We start from the raw sequence: 15,755 nt of genomic DNA, 5'->3' as shown, positions 1-15,755 counted from the left end.
TGTTGATTATTCCTTGTGTTTGTTTGCGTTTATCTTTGAATACTTAATAGCCCTCCATTTTTGGAAGCTTATGGTTGCGCTTCCTGATAAACTAATTCATTACTGTAATGATGTGCCTGAGTCACCCATTCAAGTGACAGAATTGGCCACCAGTTTTTTCCCCCCATGCAGCTAAAGCCTTCTCTCAAAGGAGGGCAGACGCCACCGTTATCCCAACTTAGTCATAATATACAGCTGCTTGTATGTCTGCTGCAGTCACCATATTCATCACTGAAAGTGACATTGCGTTATGCTGACTCTCCCCTGGGGAATGTTAACATTAAACCATCATGCTCATGCGTCTCCATGATAGCTCGGAGAGGGCTTTGCGGGGGGAAGAGGGTGTGTGAAAACTTCCATATTAAAAGCATTATAAGGAGCAGATTTTTCACTCCCACCTCCCTCATGAAAAATGTACAGCGGCATATTCATTACTTCATTGAGCTAACTGAGTGTGACAAGCGGAGAGCTGCAGCAACCGAGGGCCGGGAAGCAGCGCTACAATAAAGCCTTCGGCCACTCTCTGAGGACATGGCTACCCCTGCTGCTCGTGGGAGCTACATCTATGCACTCTGTTTGGATTTTTCCAAATGGTTGAGGGTGCCACACACAGCATGACACAGACTACACTGCAGCCAATTTGCCCTCTAATCTAATGCATTCATGGTCAACGGGCAGTAATCAATTCAGTGCCTTTACAGTGTGATGAATTTGACCTACGAGTTATGACTTAGGGCCCTTGTGCTATAAATATGGTCATGCATTTTCAGCAGTTTACAAGACATACGGACGAAATCCCAGCCGCGGATGCTTTATGCAACAAACGTCGATGGGGCTCTGTTGTATGAACTCTATTGCATATCATGCATACAGAGATGGCTGGATAGAGGAATTGCTTTTATGAGCTGTGGCCCCAAAGGTATTGCTGCCTAATATATCAAACCTTTATGCGGGACTGATACGAACACATGCAGACATTAATATCTGTCTTTCATCTCTTTGCGTTTATCTGTTTAATTTTCTTGCAGCTCCTTCTTCCAGTGATAAACGATGCTGTCTATCCCCATTCTAAAGCATCCTCTCCGCCCCGTGATGATACGCTCCCCACGTGCCAGGTGGCCGCCTCACCTCCTAGCCCTGCCTGTACGATTCTGAGGTGTCATACCGACTCACCCTCAACCCTCTAATTAACAAAAATACTGGCTCTGCTGCCCCGGAGCAGCATCGGCCTATATTGTCTTCAGAAAGCCGGCGCTACATTTGGGAGTTTGCTTTGATGACCCTCTGCAGCGACAGCATCATCGGAAACAACAGCGGCTCTTAATCCCGAGCAACAGTTATTTCTCAGATGAATGCAGACCGTGCAAATTAGTGGCTGCCGCACTATAGCATTGGACCTGGCACCACAGGCGAGATGTGAGATTTAAATTATTTCTGAGACTGTGGAGGAGTCTAGAGAATAGCAGACAAGCTGACTAATAACACAGGATTCAGTAACAAGGGCTGCTCCAATGGTAATGACTGCTTGCTCCAGAAATATCTGATTCCCTGCAAAAAAGGAAAAAAAATAATACAGTCATCTCAAGCCTAGTCTGGTATTTAAAATCCTGCAGCAACAAAAAAAAAACCCCTCTGAAATAATTGGTAGACAAAAGCATTGGAAGGAATACAGTGTGATGCAGTTATAACCTCTCATAAGGGAAGGATTAATGGAATCCAACTCCAGTAAGTCATGTGGACCTCTAGACCCACATATAACCGAATTCCTACAAAATACTTGAAAATCTGCACACTTCAAGCCACAAGACTGTTGTGACAATGGTGTGATATACCAGAAAAAAAGTAATTTCCAAAAAAAAAAAAAAAGCCATAGAAGATTTCACAAGTGTCATTCCTGCTCTCCTTTTGTGGAGGAGCACTGTGTGGGAGTTGGGCATATTCACCAGTCGGTTATCAGAATAACTCTAATTAGGCTATTTTTAACACATCCTTTTCAACAGCTCTTGGGTGTTTACATTTCCTAATGACAGCCCGAGTAAAAATCATCTATCAGCAAGCATCACCATCATCACCACCACTGACACATTAGCATCAGTTCTTTCCCAAGAAAAAAAATGCCACTTAGCCAGGGTGCCTTCAGTATTCATTATAAAGCACGCACGCCCCATCGTGCCTGTAAATTTGTGGGGCATTTATTTACATTTGTACGTTAAATTTCAGACAACTCGAGGAGGCTAATTAATAGGCAGCGAGGCACATAGTATTCCTGTGCTTTTTGGCTTCAGTGAATATGAGACAGCTCTTTCAAAGCCTGCACATTCACCAGATTACAGCCTTTGTAAAAAACACTTTTTGCTTTGGCTGTGTGATTTACATAATTTTCATTTAGTTTACTGCCGGCTTTAAAAAAATCTTTAAAATAAAAACAAAACAGAGCCTACATTTGAAGTCTCTCTGTGCTAAAAGCACTTCAGGCTTGGAAAACAACTTATTTAGCCTTCATGAGCAAAAATAAATAAATAAATAATTTAATTTAATAATATGTCTTCAGGGACTTCGGTCAAAGTCGGTGTTGGACTTGTGGTCACCTTGGTAGTTCTGAATTCATAGTGCATCATCATGACAGTACAGCTGAGACTTTTATTTTTTGCTGTGATATTTGTAGACTGTCATTGAATTCAAAAGGGACTGGGTTGCTCTGCTTCATCTTACGTCTAGGCTCTACTGCTCCATCTTGTGGTTTCTTGAGGGAAAAGCGGGCAACTTTTCAAAAGGAGGGGGTTTAAACGGCTCCTTACCAATCACGGGAAGTAATGTGGCGTTCTCCGAGGAGGAGACACAGTTCACTAACCCTGATGCTGGGCCAAGTCTTCCCTTTATCATTTGCCACTAAAACAACATTTGTGTAGAGTATTTTTCCAGGGCATGGCTGACTAAATGTTTTTATGTGGTCAGAGTGATAAATTAGTAGGTGTAGCTTGCCAAAATATAGAAGCTCAGAGGGAGCATTATTAGTTATGAAAGCTCCCCTGAAGTGAATCGGCGTGGTGTGGCATCCAGAATGGATACGATGGGATGTTTTTAGACCTTTGCTTTATTATATTATTACAAATACAGAATAATGTGCTCAGGTATGTGGAGCTGCACCTCCACGCTCAGCACACAGGTCTACATGTCAGTAATTTGATCCGAGCAGGAAACTAACCCAGTCTCTGGGCAACGAGCGCTCACTGCACAAACTCACAGGAGCCTTCGAGGAATTTCCTCCCAGGCAGTAATGACTGCAGTTTTGGATCCCTTCGAGCCTTTTTCCTCAGAGCTTCACGTCATCAGGCGGCTGAACTCCAGTTTGCACCGAGATGGTAGGAGAGATAGACCGAAAACTGGACACGTAGGCTCCCTTAGACTTCAGCCCCCCGCTGAGCGTGTCACCCTGGCTCCTTTGCGAGATGATGTCCCCCTGTTGGACCCCTGCTGTGGTCAGCTGAGTGCTGGAGCTGAGGTAGTCCTGGGCCTCAAAGGTCGAAAGAAATTCATAGATTTTGATCATGTCCCCTCTGCTCTGTGGGTCCCTCCCGGTTTCAGAGAGAGGCCTCAAACAACCCCAAATTTCTCAGTGGTATGTGTAGACCTGAGCGAGGACGAGGCCTGGAACTACAGGAGGATCCCCCATGCGGCTCTGAGAGCAAGACTGAGTGGTAAAAAACAAACAAACAGAAGCATATTTTAAATACTGTGCAAGTCAGAGCCTTGAAATTGGATAGTTAATCTATTGTTGAGTGATAAAGGCTTGATTGCTAACAGGGCAACTACCCCTAGAGGGAAAAAAACAAGCTGAAATTTTGTCAAATATGAAGACCTTTTGCTTTTCTTTATCTCATATGGGAGTAAATGCTCCTTTAAATTTGTGCTTCGATGTTTGGAATTACATAACGTTTGACTATATTATATATAGATATTATCTCAGTTGTTTTTTCACGATGCACCAAATGAATAACCAACAATTGAAAAAATTAAGTGTCAGTTTAATATATCGCTTGCCCCCCCCAAAGGAAAATCTGCTGAGCTGTTGCATTGTGAATACAAATTAAAAAACTGTTTAAAGAGTAAATTATCCCTTGGCTGAAAAGCTGCAGTATCACCACGCTCTCTGGTCGAGTTTCAAGGTTGTTTCATCAATCTTCTTGTTTTCGTTGTAATGATTATGGATGATGGCTGCGGCAGGGTGACAGATCGAAACACTAGATATTTTATTCTCATAAAAACAATTCTAAAAATAAGTTAAATAATGAATAAATGTATAAAATCTTAATATATTAGGCTCTACAGAAACAGTAAGCAAACAAACAAAACATAAAGCACCCACAATGATTCAAATTATTCGCTGTAGCTACCTGCTGTTGGGTGCTGCAGTGCCCCCTTCTGGTCACTTCATATTAGTGGTCTTCATGCAGGTACAGCGTGAAGTTCAGCGTGGAAACCAATTTTACTCGAAAAATGTTAGACACCTGTTCAACGGCTCATTAATGTAAGTCTCTAATCAGCCAGTCAACACATTGATTATTGTGTAATTACATCTAAAAAACATAGAAGCGCATTTGTGTAGCTTTAAATTGAAACTGAGCATAGGAGAGAAAGGTGATTTATTGGTTGCGACAGGCTGGTATGAGTATTTCAGAAAAAAATTTGAAAGTTTTACAGCAAAACTGAAAAAAAATATATATATATTGGAGTATTCTTAACAGAAATTTGTTGTTTAAGTTACAGTGTGTAAAATCTTACCACTAGATGGCAGTAGATTGCAGTCAACGGAATTTTGTTTTCTTTCTCCTCCCAATTCAAGCGCATAATCCAAACTATGGTGGCCACTGCAGAACAAATATGTTTTATTTCTTTAAACTATGTCTTTTTTAAATTATACCTTTCACAGTTTGGTCAGCCAAGAGTAATCAACAACATTATACTGCATCCTGTTACAACCATAGCCAGCTGGTGTGCATGACTGTTTGTGTAAAAGATATTTTTGGACACACTATATTATGGCACATTAAAACAATATAAACACTTAGCAATAAATTACTCATATAAAAAAGAAAGGGCTATGCATGAATATAATATTCAGTTTTACGTTTTTACCCCTGAGTTAACTACTGTTCATTTGTTGTGAGTGTTTGCTGTTAGTCCACTGTTTTCCTCAGCTGTCAGAGAAGTGTCTAATTTTATTTACTCTGGAGGAGGCTTTAACACTCTCTGAATGGGTCCAATGCCAACTGATGAGTGAGTGAAGCTTCTGTACAGTGATAGTGATACTGAGGTGAATTGTTGAGGATATCTTGACCTTTTCTATCGATAAGAGCTGCTGTGTTTGCTGCCTTTGGTGAAATTTAACGTCAAAGTTGATCTAACTGTTGTCAGACTTGGACACTTAGTGAATAAGAACTCGGGGTAAATGCCATGAAAGCATGGATCCCTACATTTTGTATCAACAGCTCAGGCTGCTGGTGTTTCTTGGCAGACTTAGTGCCCCTTACCTGAGGATTGTTGCTGATCATGCTCATCTCTTTACAACTAATACGGACTCATCTTATGATGGCTGCTCTAGCAGGATAATGTGCCTTGTCCCACAGCTCAGATAATCTTGAACTGGTTCTTTGAACATGACATTGAGTTTCCAGGGGTGCCCAATCCCGGTCCTCGAGAGCTACCGTCCTGCAGCTTTTAGATGCATCCTTGTTCCCACACACCTGAATCAAATGAATGGCTTGTTATCAGGCCTTTGCCAAACATGATGGCATGCTGAAGAGGTAATCAAACCATTTGATTCAGCTGTGTTGGAGTAGGGATGCATCTAAAAGCTGCAGGATAGTAGCTCTCGAGGACCGGGATTGGGCAGCCCTGCTGTAGACAAATGGTCTCAATAGTCACCAGATCTCAGGCGAATAGAGCACTTTTGGAGAGATTCACATCAGTGATGTGCAGCTAACAAATCTGCAGCAACTGTCAACATGGCCATCAATAATGTTCCCAGCACCTTGCTCAATCTGTGCCGGAACAATTTAGGCAGCTCTAAAGGCAGAAGTATCTATTGTTACCCTAAAAATTATTAGCTAGTAAGCTTTTTGTTTTATAAAATATTAAATATTACATTACTTTAAGCTAAATATTGCTGCTTTTTTTTTTTTTTAGCTAGCATTGGCTAGCTCTAAACAAATATTGCTTGGCTCATCATTTTCTTAGCGCAGTACTTTCCACTGTAAGTTAAATTTGTTTTATTCACTCTCTCTCTCTTTGACATTTAAGCTCCCATTACATTTTTTACAGTAAATATGCAAATATTAATGAAAGCCTTTTGTTTACTAACGGACTTAAAACTGCTAGCAGTGCTAACTGCCAGAGCTAGCTTTTGAAACAACAGCTCAGCTCATTTCATGTCATAATATGGTTTTATAACATATATAAAAGTTATTCTGCAATTAAATTATTACAACAACCCAAAGCATAAAATACCTGGAGCAGCTACTAAAGAGCATTGGTAATAGCTAGTTGGTATGTACATCTCCAGGCTAAATACTGTATAATTAAGCTTAAGCTGGCATTTGTAGTCTGTTGTGTGCTCTGTGCCTGATGGGTAATTAGAGGCACAACATCCATACACATCCAGACTGGGAGCTGGTCAGCAGGGACCATGGCTGTTTGTTGCTCCGGGGCCTTCTTGCAGGGTAATTTGACCTTGAGGGCAGATACTGCTGTGCATAGTTATAGTTCACAATTTGTCAGAGAATGTATTGTTGTTGTGTCATCCTAAGGTTCAAGTGATCTTGTTAAAATTCAACCTCAGTCACTGAGGACACCAGCAACAGTGATGATCAGTAACAATCTGCCTGATACACATCCTGGAAATCAGGTGAGTGATGACTGACTGAACTGGTTTCTGTACTGAAGTGCGACTGTGTGACATCTTCAATTTGCCTGTTTTTGCCCAAATGAGAAATGAAAGACTTCACACATTAACAATTCATCAGTTTTCCCTCTTCAGTTTTTCCTCTGAGCACATTAAAGTTTTGTTGATTTATATACTAAATCTTACTACAGTGCAGACGCTGGAAACATTTTGGTTGAACTAATGCTGTTGGCTTGCTTACTATCATTACACTTCATCACAACTGCTGTATTAATCACTTTCCTATCATAACACAAGCACATATTAAGTATTAAATCAGAAATGCGTACCTCACTTACAGTCTCATCACACCTCACATAATACTGCTTATTATGTGGGCAGGTTTTCACTTTGAGGACATAACCTTGCTTTATTATTTTGTTTCTGAAACTGCTAATTGAAACGTCCATAATTACCTTGACACACATTATTGTTGTTTAAGAGAGGTCTCGCAGTGCTCAGTTATTGCAGATAGGTATTTTGTTCAGTGAATAGAGACTTGATTAAAGCCTGTATTTAAGTAGTGTGAAGTTCAGGATTACAGTGGTGATAATACATTTTTAGTATGGAAGTTAACACATGCGCAGTGAAATCAATGGACCTTCTCAACTCTTTTCTGGCAGTGCAGTGATTGATGGCCAGAATATAAAAAGCTCCAGGGTGACAGATTCATGATGATAGTGTTTTATCAATGTTTTATTAAGTCATCTTCTTTTTTATGTATCTGCTAGCAGCAACGCTCAAGGTCACACATATTCACATATTAGTTTTCAATACGATCCCTGATATCTACAACAAAATAATTGGAACAGCGCAGAAAATACTGCAGGATGAGTAAAAAAATAATTATATCAGACAGCAGATTCCATACAGCTGATGTTATCTGCTTAGATCGGCAAACAACTGATATTGGCTTATTAGTTATTTGGTGATCTAAGTCAGTTTACAGCAGACGATGATAGAAACACCCTGATGTCCACAAGAGGGCACGCTGCAACTTCTCTATTGGGAACACAGGCTTTTGCAACACTGCAGACATCCCAACCAGCTGATCAGCAGTCAGCCAGAGCTGAATCCACCACGATAAGCCTTTTAGTCTTCTTTCCTCTCCTGTACTGCATTGTGCTAGTTTTTTTCCTTTTGCAAATATAGTAATGTAACATCCTCCACATACTTCTACTAGCTAAAATGATATATATATATGCTATAATTAGTTCAAACAGTCCTTTATACTGGAAGCTGGGACTCACGAGAAAGTTCAAGATACAATATTATCAAAAGACTTCCCTCATTATACGATGTTATTGCATTTTTATTTATTTTTTACATTGTGTGATATGCTGAGTAGTACAACAGGTGTTGCAAGTTAGGTCCTCAGAGTTAAACTTTGTCAGTATCTGTTTTATCCAATAAGATAAACTTATCTCACTTCTGCCATATCACACTTTCCATAAATGTTGACATAAGATGAGCCAGTCCGTTATCAGTCTGTGATAGAGTGGGGTGACGTTGGCAGTTACATGCAGTCTGTTTCTGATAACACAGAAATTAAGTGTAATAAACTTTTGACATAACATAGCTTATAGTGTCTGCATAGAAATAAATACACAATGAACAGGAATTTATATTTAACTGTTATATTTGCAACCTTCCTGTTCAAGAGGAAGATAACCAGAATACAACCAGCCGGCAGCCAGTTGAGTCGAGTCCCCTGGAGTTGTGCTCGTGCAGACTGATAACAGAGGTTGCCTTCTGTCTGGTGATCTTCGCAATCGCCTTGCAATCAAAAGTTGTCATGAGTGTGCAACGGCCTCAAGCTCTGAGCAATCATTTGATCACCGCAAGTTGCATGTAAAACAATTTAATGTGGTCACCAGGCAGCCACCATTCTTTGTAGAAAGAAGGATGTTGTCCTATTTCTACACATGTGACTGAAATTAGTTGGCTCTGAATTAGGTGGTAGCTAGAATGTTTTTTTGGTGGAGTCTACGTTATACTCTTATTTCATCTCCCTCTTTAACTAAAGGAGGAAAAGCCAGTTTACTTTTGCTTTGCATTTGCTATTCCTCTGGTTTTGCTGTGTTTTCAGCATTGTGTCAACACGCCTTGTTCTTTTATGCACAAAGCTGCAAAACCAATAGAATCTGAATGCTGCCCGCTGATGTGTAAAAACGTCAAATACTGCGATTGACTCGCTCGGATGCACTTTGGAGTGAATATAGGAATTTGTGTGTCTTTGTTTTGCATTAGTCATTAAGAGAACATCCTGATATTTTGTGCTTTTAGGCACACTCAGCTTTAGGGGTGGTAATTACAGCCTGTTTGTTGGTCACGACTGAAAGATCTCGAGCACTACTGGATGGATTTCCATAAATTTTGATTCAGACGTCATTGACCCCCGTAGGATGAGCCTCATTATCCATTTATGTTTACTTGATGAATCTGAGCTCAGATGAATTTTCACAGATTGTATCAGATTTTCTGCATTTATCAGAGGTAATTTGAAAGATCATTTGGCTGGTGCCATCGCTAATTAATGGTCTAATGCCAGGTGAGAATTTAAGTGAGAAATTATGGTTTTTAATAGCGTTTTTTAAAATAATGGTTTTCAATACTGTTGAGTATAATTATATTAATAATAACAGGTAAAAAAATAAAACCTACACTCATCATTAGATGTGTTAAAAATACATACGTGAGCCTCATGATTTCCAGTTGAACACGACACTGATAAATCTTCTGATATTGCTTTTTAAGGATCCAGGAGTCGGGCCAGATATCTCACCGGCAGTTCGACACTTCAGATACACTTCTGCAACACAGAGGTCAGAACACAGGCACCTTTAATTGGCTCCTTTCAATAACAATAACATTGAACAAAGCTTACCTCCTGATTACTGATATGCGAAGTCCACACACGATGTGGTTGCTTTGAGGGTTATCGGGAGGGAATAGGTTTGATTTTGTGCTCCGTTGATGTCATCAGGGAACAATGCGTCCTCTTGTTGTGTTAATTACTCTTTAATGAAATCATGCAGATGAACTGTAGCCTTGCTTAAAGCCTCGGGGAAGAATCGGCTCCCCAGTTAATAAGCTGTCTAATATATTATCTGCAACGAAGGAGGCTGGTTAAGAATTCAAATGGAAGCAAATAACTTTCGGGAATCAAGTTAATCAATTGCACTCAAGGCACTCGGTCCACGTGTCTAATGGGCAGAAGTCCTAATTTCTCTGCAGGAGTTATGAGGACGCTGGATGGATTGCAAAGGTACCGCGGCACTTGAAGGCACCAGAAGCAACCCTGGAGAAACTGGCAGACCCAGTGAGTGAGCGTGCCTCACTGAGGCGCTACAACAGCCGACCTCAGCTGTGGCAGGTGAGCCATGGAGAGTGTTTGCATGTTGGCAAACACTGCCGAGGCATGAGCTCTGTTTTCTTGGCCCCAGCAGAGGGCTTCTGGGGGTTTAGATCATTCACACAACTGAGGGAAATTGGATTTTTGGATGGTTATTGTTTCTCAAAGGCAATTTTCATAATAACCCATGCATAGGTGTGCTAATATTTTGTATTTGGTTTTAATAAAAGTGATAAATGTGATTGCAGTTCGTTACCTGTCAGTCTTGACCTTTTGGCATACAGTGTGTGCAGCAGGGAGACTGAAAGAAGCAGATATGCAGCTTAATATTTCTTTATTTCTGTAGTTCTCTCCTTTATGTGAAAAGGCCAAAATAAATCTGGTTCTCCTGTCTGGCATTGATGCCGTGGATGCTGCTACATCCAGGAGCTACTTGAACTAACAAATTAATTTTATAGCATGCCCCAAATTTCTGACATTTCAGTTTTTTTTACATCCTATTAAACATGACATCCAAAGGAACAGAAAAACTCCCTCGCTGTGTCTCACTTTCTCTGCAGTGTTCTGACTGTGTATATATATGTGTGTGTGTGCATTTTTCCCACCGCATTGATCCAGTTTGTGTAGCACCCCGCCAGCAAACATGACTGAACACACCCTGGTGAGCCACACTGTAGCACTGGGGTAACATGTTCCTTCATTACAGTGAACACATGCACTCCAGTTTATTTTTGAGCCAGTCTCACATTGGACTGCTGTTTCACAGTAGCTGAAAACCCCATCGTTAGTCTTTTTGTGGGATCAGTTAGAATAAGAAAAATACTCACAGGCCTATCCTTGCTTCACATGAGTGCGGTAAAGATTTTAGTGTTTGATGCTTTAGTTTAGGGGTTAAAACATAAACACTGCTGCACATGTGTTGTACCTATAGTGTTAAAATAAAGGTGATCTGTAGATCGGTAAATTGTGATGAAGCGGTGATTGTTTCCGTTCTTTCTAAGTCTGTAGGAGCTGAGTGGAACAGGCGACAGCTTCGACTGAGGAATGATGCCAAAAAACCAATATCTTTGTAAGATTTCGTTCATCAGTGGGAGCTCATTTTCTCTTTTAGTCCCTTTTATGATGCAAATTTGTCACACACCTTCCTGTTTTTTTGGTTTGTTCAGCTGCAGTACATATCCAAGATCAGGTCAGATCCCTCTGTACACGTGAGTATTTTATGTTTGAGCTGCCACCACACAGAGTACTGTACAAAATCTTGGGGTCCTTTAGCTCTTTAATACCTGCCACATTTATTCTGCTGCATGATGTCTTTAACCTGCTGCTACCATGAAACACTGAGCAACTTTAAACAGAAAATGTTTTAGGTGATCATGTTTTGATTCTGCTATTTTCTTAGCGGCGCAGTATTTTGTTTGAATCCAGCTACTCTGCATATTTTCTCTGAGCATTGACCTTCGCGTTCATTACTGAGTGGGCTCTCGTGTATGTGCAGTGGCACCGTCGGCTCTGAGAACATGGACAACATTGACAACATAGATGAAGACTTCCAGCCACTGACAGTAAAGAGGAGCGTCGTTCCTCCATGCATGCCGACAGCACGGTGAGACTCACTGTCATTGTATACATAAAAAGCAGAGGGTTTTTTTAATGGTAATTATTCTTAAAACAAAGTGGACTTAGACTGTGAAGCCTGTTAGTGTGTTTCTTATTTATTGATGGACCGGTATGACACTTTTAGAATAATTATGAACTTCATCTAAACAAGTCTGAAGCTTCAACAAATAACCACTAGAGCATTTTAATTGGTTTATTTCAAACATAGTTAGTCAATTTGCACAAGTGTATTCCTATTGGCCAGGCTGAAAAAAATGTCCACCTTGTTGACAGGTGTTTGCTTTGTTCTCTGCTTTCCTGTGAGCGAGTCATCTGCAGCACTCTGCCCGTCTTTAGCCATCATCTGTTAAAATGTCCGCACAGACAGGGAGGAGAGCAAGTCCTAACTTGTTATTCATGCTGTGCATGTCAAGTTAGGATTGATTTTTTTTTCCAAGTCTAAGTGTGGCTCCTCTGTGGAATCGTTGCTGCACCATCAGTTGGAAAGCCAACAAGCAGGGAGCGTCACATTTTTTGCAGGCTGCAGTTCAACAAGTGGAAATAAGACATTCCAGATCTCACCAGATTTCACCTTGTAGGGAATTCTAATCTAAATGATCAGTCATGTCCATGGTGCTGACATTTAGAAGTGTCTACGGTTTTATTTTTTTTTATCTGCTGCTCTGAATGCTTTTATTTTGCTCTTTTTTTAGCTTCCTGTATTGTTTCCAGGCTGAAAAAGCCTGTTGGGGCTTTGTACAGTGCTGAAAAGTGATGCAAGGATCAAGGTAGCTTGGAAACAGGACCGAGATACTGTCATGCTGTCAGTCTGTTTTCTGATTTTGTTGTTGAAATCTCAACTTTAAGCACTAAAGATCAGTATGGCGAGGTGGCAGGTGGTGGTCGTCCTCATTCAGGATAAAACAAAAATAAACCAGAAGCAAAAATATGCAGACCTGATGGGTTGAATGCCTTCTATCCCTCTCAGAAAACTGCACCCAGTACACACACACACACACACACACACACACACTTACATTCATTGTGGTTTTTCTAGAACTGTTTGTTAAGCACAAAGTATTTTTCACAATTTTTTTACATGTCAGGTGTAAAAAATTGTGTGTTTTTTTGTCTCACTGTGTCTCATTTACAAGTTACAGTGTCTGTAACATCTTTTCCTTGTGCCAGCCGAACCACCATCCCTGGCTACACAGGCATGGCTGCCTATGCTGACTCTGCTGCTCCTGCAACTTCTGCAAGCTCATCTGGGTGAGTCTGAATGAAACTCTGATAACAGACTTCCGTTGTTATTGCTAACTGATTATGTCCTATAAAATATGACATTTAAAAAGTATATAATATATCGTCTGTATTGTTTATCTTGTCATCTTGTGAAATAAGTAAGTCATAAATTTGTGGGTTGATTGAGTTTATCATTTTACTATTTTGCACACCTTGATATTTCTTTCTCCCAGCATTTTATCCAGTTAGACAAAAAAAGCAAACATCACAATTCTCCACTAGAGGGCGGTCTAATGCAATCCATAGACATGAGGTTGCACTCTTAACTTCACCATACAGGTGCCCATTATTTACTGGTGTCTATGAAAATGTGACTACAACTCGCCACAGTGGCAGAAATACACACAAATGACAATACTTTCAGCTTACCTTATATATCAAAGTGTAGCCAGAGACTGGCACTGGGCGCACACTAACTCCTGAGGTTAAGTTTGTATCACCCCTAAGAGTCAAACTGGGGACCTTTTAGATGTGGGGTGCACGTGTTAACCACTACACCACAGAGCCAAGAAAAATGCAAAAAATATGCATAAACATGCGTGCAGTCTGGAGAAAAATAAACCAAAGAGCATGAAATTAGTAAAACTAAAAGAGCGGACACTGTTTTAGGGAAATGGGCAGACAAGATAAAAACAGTGTCAACAAAACAGCTAAGAGAAATAATATAAATCCTGAATAATCACTGTTTTCTCATGCTCCTACTTTTTAATTTGATTTGTTGTTGAACTTTATCTTTTTTTGGGTGCTGTACATATTTGAGTGGCATTGCTTAAAAGCTTAGTATACCTTATTTTTTGCATGAGTGGGCAGGTGAGGTGCAGGTTAATGGTCAGCTGGAAAAGGCTTCAGTAATTGGAAATGTTAAAAAACAGATTAAAAACAACGGCCGTCATTCCTAAAGACAGACAGGTAGGAATTTGAGAGATGTTATATGTGTTGTAGGGGAGGATTTCACCGATGATTTTCTAAAATTGAGCAAATTTCATCAAAAGAACCTGAAAAGGTTTATTTAAAAAGGAAATCTTAAGGTGTTTAATTCCCAGTGCAACACTGAAAATATGTGCGTTGACACAAGTGAGCCCCTTAACTGTGCAGAGCAAACATGGCTCCACTCTGGGAGTGTTGGCTGTCTGTTAAGGATGTGCAAACCTGTTTCCTAGTTGGGCCCCAGTTTAGCGAACTTTACCGGCTTTTGGAGCAGGCATCTCCAGATGGCTGAATCCAGAGCAGCTCGTGGTAATGGTGGTTTTTCACAACCCAGATCCATTTTCCTGGTGCCTGACACCCCCCTGCGATCTGTTTCCTCTGCTGATTAGGCTTGGCCTCCCATTTTTTTTCCCCAAAACAGAAAAAAAAGACAAGCTTGGATTGATTAACTGTCTGCTACAACGGTCAGACATCCCCGGGATTTTTGCTTACTAACGCTCACTCATAACAGAAGTGCCTGAGGGGTTTTTTTTTTCTGTCAGTCTGTGTTTCACTACAAAGATTAGCTTTAGGTTCTTAGATTTTTGCGTCATCTAAAACAACGTGTAATTCAGTGACTCACAGATATCATTACATCTTTTCACAGAGCATTCGAAGAATTTGGAACTTCTGTTTTCAGGCACACAGCGCCCCTGTCCAGAACGGTGACCGCCGTGGCTCCCTGCAACCCCTTCATGAGACCCGTGCTTCCTGTCTGGTGCACGAGCGCCACAGCAAGACTTTAGACAAACGAGATGAGAGAGGGCTCGAAGGTGTCAGCTTCCTATTCACGCCATCCAATCTGTTTATATGAATACATCTACGATGATGTGATGTCAGTGAGTTATTCAGAGTGAGTTAAAGAATAATGAGATGCCCCATTATCATAATTTCCCTGATTTAGATGAGTGGTTTTCTAACTCTGGGTAGTGAGTGCGTTGCATTGTCCTCTTAAATATTTGCTCTCTCTCACTGACTCGCTTGCTTGCTCGTTTACTCTATGTGTGTGTGTGCGTCTGTCATGAAGGGCAAAGAGAGGGGCGAAATATTGAGGAAAGTCAGGATTTTTAGCGCTATCATTACGTTTTTAAAAGTATACAAATTACGGCAGCTTTACAGATCCATTATGACTAAACAGGCTAATCTGCATTCAAAATGCTGTCTGTGGGCTTCAGTATATACATCGCTTAGATTTCTGTAGATGCGACTGTAACGCACATTGACATTATTATGATGTGCCTGGCAGCAATAGCTTTATGTCTGCGGTTAGTGCAGCTTGACGCTTAGACAGGAAATAGGGATGAGATGGTTTTCCTGTTTCTCTTCATCTATAGTTTGTTTAGATTTACATTTCATGAGGATTTTGTACTTAAGCACAAAGTTGATACACGTGAGGACTTTGGGTTGTGTGATCACTAATACATGCATCTTTTCTTTTTAATTATTGTATATTTAACGTCATTTGTGTTTTATTTAGCTATTTATTGTTGCACTTCTAAAAGTGAGGGCACTCAAAAGAGATTTAAATTAAAAATAATCCAAAAAAAAAAAAAACGT

General features: G+C 40.4%; 1 protein-coding gene and 1 long non-coding RNA gene across 3 annotated transcripts; one reads left to right on the top strand and one right to left on the bottom strand.

The window, feature by feature from the left end:
* Nucleotides 1–3,113: 3,113 nt before the first annotated feature.
* On the bottom strand, nucleotides 3,114–5,908 carry LOC113035090 (uncharacterized). The gene is made up of 4 exons (XR_003274280.2): nucleotides 5,571–5,908; nucleotides 4,822–4,907; nucleotides 4,434–4,547; nucleotides 3,114–3,730 (listed from the first exon to the last, which is right to left on the bottom strand). It is a non-coding gene; the product is annotated as an uncharacterized LOC113035090 (long non-coding RNA).
* A 41-nt stretch (nucleotides 5,909–5,949) lies between these two features.
* On the top strand, nucleotides 5,950–15,490 carry spmip7 (sperm microtubule inner protein 7). Of its 2 annotated transcripts, XM_080288161.1 has the most exons (8): nucleotides 5,950–6,943; nucleotides 9,737–9,804; nucleotides 10,217–10,355; nucleotides 11,336–11,403; nucleotides 11,501–11,542; nucleotides 11,830–11,937; nucleotides 13,119–13,199; nucleotides 14,806–15,490. In XM_080288161.1, exons 1-8 carry the CDS (start codon nucleotides 6,902–6,904, stop codon nucleotides 14,942–14,944), a joined length of 687 nt encoding a protein of 228 aa, XP_080144287.1. In that variant the 5' UTR covers nucleotides 5,950–6,901; the 3' UTR covers nucleotides 14,945–15,490. The 2 variants fall into 2 exon arrangements, with proteins under 2 accessions (XP_080144287.1, XP_080144288.1); XM_080288162.1 differs by lacking the exons at nucleotides 13,119–13,199; nucleotides 14,806–15,490 and adding an exon at nucleotides 12,644–12,905.
* Nucleotides 15,491–15,755: the final 265 nt, after the last annotated feature.

This window comes from Astatotilapia calliptera, chromosome 13, assembly GCF_964374335.1.
Source record: "Astatotilapia calliptera chromosome 13, fAstCal68.1, whole genome shotgun sequence".
Lineage (NCBI taxonomy): Eukaryota > Metazoa > Chordata > Actinopteri > Cichliformes > Cichlidae > Astatotilapia > Astatotilapia calliptera.
This window is presented reverse-complemented; position numbering and strand designations above follow the sequence as displayed.

Bases quoted from the DNA above. Each gene is read 5' to 3' on its own strand.
- spmip7 (XM_080288161.1), top strand. From the start codon at position 6,902: ATGATCAGTAACAATCTGCCTGATACACATCCTGGAAATCAG. The intron at 10,356-11,335 runs GTGAGCCATGGA...GTTCTTTCTAAG, and splicing joins GCCGACCTCAGCTGTGGCAG to TCTGTAGGAGCTGAGTGGAA. The intron at 11,938-13,118 runs GTGAGACTCACT...TCCTTGTGCCAG, and splicing joins CCATGCATGCCGACAGCACG to CCGAACCACCATCCCTGGCT.